Genomic DNA, 5,735 nt, shown 5'->3' with positions numbered 1-5,735 from the left:
GGAAACTTCGTTTTGTCGCGCTCCTTTCAGGGCGGTGGACAGTTTTGGCTCCATTTTGCAATTTTTATTTGAAGAGGAGCGCTCCCTCTCTGTCTGTTGCAGTTTCCACTTCCCCTTGCCATGAATATGTTTGCCCCCCCGCGCATCATCTTCACACTGTTATTATCATTACTATTTCTGTGGATCCATCCAACCATGGAACTGATTGACTGCGCGCGCCTCATCGTGATATTATTATTATTACCCCCACCCATGGATATGTTTGCCTGCCTGCGCGGCATCCTCATTTTCGTATTATTATCTGTGGATCCATCCACTCATGCCACAACTCGTCATATATTTCCTTCCATCATAATATTAACAATATTTCTGGCAATCGGTGCATTCATTAAGATTCTACTCTCCAAACACACAACTGCCCGTCATGATAAGCTGCCTTCTGCTTCCTCGCGAGGCTGCTCTGCCTCTGCTTCTTATACCCATTATGACGTGTTCTTAAATTATAGAGTCCCAGACCTTAAACACAGTTTGCCCCTCCCTCTTTACCAGAGCCTTCAATCCCGGGGATTGAGAGTCTTTCTTGACCAGACCGAAATGGTTGTCGGACGCAACATTTATGATCAAATAGTAGCCGCTACTAGTAGGGCCTCTGTTCATATAGCCCTCCTCTCTCCAAATTATGCAGAATCTGCTTTTTGCCTTGATGAACTTGTCCTCATGATAAATTCTGGGGCCATCATCATTCCTGTATTTTATGACGTTGACCCTTGTGAACTCTTGTGCACAGGCAAAAATAAAAATGGAGCATACGATAAAGCCCTGCGCTTACACGAAGAAACGCAGCAATACGACAGCAAAAGAATTCAGCAGTGGAGAGATGCTCTTGCTCATGTTGCAAATATTAGCGGACTGGAGCGAAAGACATTTAATGGGTAAGCATCATAGCTTTTAATCTGTTGGATTAGTAGGTACATGCTAAATTAGGTAGGCTCCTCTCACTAATAATGTTACCCTCTGGATATGAATACAGGGAACACGAACTGTTGCATAAGGTAGTGCAGGATGTGTTGAAATTTTTTCCAAACCTACCGACTGGAATGGCGTATGAATGATGCTGGAGCAACCTTGGCCTCTCTGAAATCCTACACACCGGGGTTCCTGAAATTGCTGACAGCGTTCATCGCGATTGACCGCCAGAAAATCACGAATACCTTACCTGAAATTGCTGAAAACGTTCATAGCTGTTGACCGTCAGAAAATCACCATTATCTTAAGATATTGGTGGGATTTTTGCAAATTCAATTCCAAATATCAAAAGTTCAAAAGCCGAAGTGACTGATGAGATTTATTTTCATATTACAATAATAATTCTTGGATTACTGCAAAACAATATATCAAAATTTCAAAAGCCAAAGTGAGTGATGAGACTTATTTTCACATTACAATAAAATTATATTTAGCAATTTTATTGTTCATGTTAAAATGTGGCAACCGATTTTATACCTGTCTTATACGCAAAATCAATGGATTATTGTTGGAAGAAAAATTCATTTCTATATCAGTTTTTTTAAGATATTGGTGGGATTTCTGCAAATTCAATTCCAAATATCAAAATTTCAAAAGCCAAAGTGACTGATGAGATTTATTTTCATATTACAATAATAATTCTGGGATTACTGCAAAACAATTCTATATATCAAAATTTCAAAAGCCAAAGTGAGTGATGAGACTTATTTTCACATTACAATAAAAGAATTATATTTAGCAATTTTATTGTTCATGTTAAAATGTGGCAACCGATTTTATACCTGTCTTATACGCAAATATATTGTAATAGAATTCAAAATCAATGGATTATTGTTGGAAGAAAAATTCATTTCTATATCAGTTTTTTTAAATAGCATATCTATGCAGGTAGATTTGAAATAGGTTTCCAAAAGTGTAACTTATTTGACGTTACAAATTTTGAAGATGGGATATTTTTTTAATTACATCTGCAATAGTTTAGGTGAGTTTAGAAATGATTGCCAAAATAGTTAAAAATCTATTTAGTTTGTTTTTGTTTTGTTTCTTAAAAGAAATAATTTCTTAAAGGAGTGTTGTTAATATAAGAATATTTAGAGATATAGTTATTATGTAGATTTTTCTATAATTATGTCGATTACAGGGATTGAGTTTAAGTGGAAGACATAACAATAAATTTCCCTAACTTCTTATGCACAAGGTCTTTAAATAATATGTTTATACTCATAGCTATGTCTATTTTATAATAGTGTTTCAAATTTTTATTTTAATTATCAATAATTATAAAGTGGATGATACGAATTTAAACTGCATAATATTTTAGAATATTCTTAGTAGTATAGACATTTATATTGATTTCCAATGCAGTTATACATTTTCTTTCTCTTTTTATTAAATTTGTATCATATGAATTGAGTTATAGATTTTTGAACATGTGATATTGATAAATCATATATTGACTCATGATATTGTAGTAAAGACTATTTGCAAATTGAAAATCTTTATGATATAAGTAACTACTAAAAAAAATTCATAATTTTTATGATAAAATGAAGATTAACTTTTATGGTTAAAATTTTTGTTACATATAGTTTTAAATGTATATACATGAGACTTATATATTAATTCTGATTATTATTATTTCAAATAAAGTTAAATTTTACGATTTTTAAGTTATAGCAATTCGAAATGTGTAATAAAAAAAGTATTTCAATATTACTTACATATTAATAATGCTATAATTGTATTATATAAATAAATGGTTTTAAAATTGTGTATAATTTTTATATTTCCTTGTGTAATTAATAGATTATTTTAAGTAAATATTCTTAAAAATAAATTAATTAAAATATTAAAATTTTTAAAACTACCCCATTCAAATTTAAAATCGTAAAAAACATTAACTTAAAACTCTAAGAAATTCCAAAGGAGGGAAAAAGAAGAGAATTGGACTGGGATCTTTGGAAATACGAAACTTCCATGCGAAACTTGCCTTTTAACTTCCATAATCTCACCGACATGTGAGATGTGGCTCTAAGAGTGTAATCTTTAAACATAAACCATACAAGTTCTCTTGAACTTGGGATATAAAACATATGAAATGATTTTTTTATTAAATTAATAACCTTTCACTTCAACGCCTGAGAAGAATTATTTTTAAATTAACAGTTTTCCATATGCTTACGGTATGTGTTATCGCTAACATTCAAATAATTCTGTCTTACCATTCTGAAGTTTTTGTTGTCCGAGCATCCAAGGGCAAAAAATTTCTTTGAAAACTCAGAGCATTCATTTACATTGAAGAAAATCCATCCAAGGGCAAAAAATTTCTTGAAAAGTCAGAGCATTCATTTACATTGAAAAAAAATCCATGTTGCCTTTTAGTCGAGGGATAAAAGCTAAGGTTTCATGAGAAAGCTTACAGCATGTTTAGGACCATCCAAAACTATATTTGATTAAGGAGATTAAAATTTTAATTAGTGAGGTTATACATTATAAAAACGGTTTAGTTTTGCAAAAAAAAAATGGTTGAGCTTTTAAATAAAAATATTATACACAACTATTTTTACTACACGATGAATATATTACATTAGGAAAAAAATAAAATAAAAACTGAGAGTAATTGTATTTTATAAGGTATAATATATAATTTTAAATTTTAAATAAAAGTGAGAGTAATTGTATTTTATAATATATAATATAGAGTTTATTTTTAAAGGAAGGAAGCTATCCATATTTTTTTGTTTTTTATCAATATTATAAATTTAAATTAAACATTGTTAAATTAATATTTAATATTAATTTTAAATATTTTATTTATTTAAATTTCAAAGAAATCTCTTTTTAGGTATAAAATTTTAGAAAAGATTTTCTCTCTTTCAAGAGATTCAAGATTAAATTAAATCAAAAATCATTTACATTAAATTACATAATACTTTTTTCCTTAAATTACAACTAGGTAATAAATAAATTATAATATTAGAGTACTTAATTTTTTAATTTCAATTTTCTATTTTTGGTTGCAATAAATATAATTTTTTAGATTTTTTTATGCTTAATCTCAAATTTTGTAGTTATGGAAAAGACATGATTGAAAAAATATCTTAAATGCCGGTTTATTTTGGAATAATGTTTCCAAAATTTGATCTCTATATAATATTATAAAATATTCTAAATAATAGTCACAGATCAAAATTTAGAAATTTGTCTAAAAAAGAATTATGTTTTTTTTCTTTTTTAATTAATTGATTAATTAAAAAAAAATGTGATATGAACATTTATAATATGAATATAAGTTATGGTTTTTTGGGCATGTAGTACTAGTTATGAAAAAATTCTAAATAAATTATAGACCAATTGTATTTTATAATGTACAATATATAGTTTAATCCTAAATGAAAAGAAATATATATATCGTGCGCGCGAGTATGGAGGGCGTTCACACATATATATGGCGAGTTGTGGAGGACTCGTTTAGACAAGCCGACCAAGGTGCGATGGCGGATGTAGGGCGAGCTGGTGGGGCGGTCCTGCACCATGGGCGGACCGACCATGTAAAGGCATCGCATATCGTTCAAGGCGCGCGATTGGAAGTTCATTTGGAGGGTCGGCCGTGAAGATGGTCGCCACACAACAATGTGTATAAACACATGGGATGTGCGCTCATTTGGAGGCATCGAATTCGCATAGCTCTTCGCACAACAAGGAGTGCGCACAAGAGGTGCAAAGCTCGCACTACCGCAGGTCGCATGTTGGATGTGCCCGTCGAGTTGGGCGACATAGTATCGTGCACGGGTGCAGGTTATAGTGTGGGCGGTGGAGCGCAAGGGTGCCCGCCCGTCGAAGGTATACACGGAGTTTGGGTTGGTGTTGGGCGTGGGTCGTGCACGGGCGCGCCCGCCCGTTCGAGAAAGAACTTGTGTATGTTGTATTGTATATTCGGTTAAGGTTGAGGCAAGACCGTCGTGCGCTCTTGCACAGGCAGGCGCACGCCTTGTTTATAAACGCCGGTGGAGCGTTCGCTCCCGGTCACTGTAATCTTCTCAAATATAATAAAAAGATTACTTCTCTCATATTATTGGGTTATTATTATTATTGTATTATTGATGGATTCCGCAAATTAATAATGTTAATTCATGATTATTATGAATTGTTGAAGGCATAGTTCATAAAGTTAATTAGCGATGGATAAAGTTATTAACTTAGGCGGTGTCGCGCCCAGCCAATTTAATGAAAAAAGAATTGGGGGCATGACAGGTGGTATCAGAGCAGGTTCACAGGGAGTGAAGCCGTTGCTTGATGATGAATGCAGAGAACAGGCATGTATGCAGGGAAATGTTATGGAGAAATCGTGGATGAACAGTCTGGGTTTCGTGGACTTGATGGTTCATGGCAAGACCATTCAAGCTCTAGTGGACACGGGGGCCACTCATAACTTCATGATGACACAGTTGGCAAAAGAGGTTGGATTGATGATCTTCCCATCGAATGTGGAAGTCAAGGCAGTGAACTCTACAGCTAAAGTGGCGAGTTTGGTACACGAAGTACCTGTGCAGATAAAAGACTGGAAGGGTCAGTTGGACTTCACAGTGATGGAGATGAATGACTTTGATATGATACTCGAACAGGATTTCTTGAAGGGCAACATGGCTATTGTTGTCCCCTTCTGTGATGAGGTGGTGCTGGTTGGACAGACACAAACTTGGACTTTG

At 33.2% G+C, this 5,735-nt stretch overlaps 1 protein-coding gene across 1 annotated transcript; it reads left to right on the top strand.

Moving 5' to 3' along the window:
• Positions 1 to 252: 252 nt before the first annotated feature.
• LOC149216370 (toll/interleukin-1 receptor-like protein) lies at positions 253 to 936 on the top strand. The gene has a single exon (XM_089389924.1). It carries the CDS (start codon positions 253 to 255, stop codon positions 934 to 936), a length of 684 nt encoding a protein of 227 aa, XP_089246050.1.
• The last annotated feature ends 4,799 nt before the right edge of the window (positions 937 to 5,735 follow it).

The sequence above is a fragment of the Pinus tabuliformis genome, chromosome 1_1 (genome assembly GCF_031772625.1).
Source record: "Pinus tabuliformis cultivar Carrire ecotype Pingquan chromosome 1_1, CPIR1, whole genome shotgun sequence".
In the NCBI taxonomy this organism is placed as follows: domain Eukaryota; kingdom Viridiplantae; phylum Streptophyta; class Pinopsida; order Pinales; family Pinaceae; genus Pinus; species Pinus tabuliformis.
This window is presented reverse-complemented; position numbering and strand designations above follow the sequence as displayed.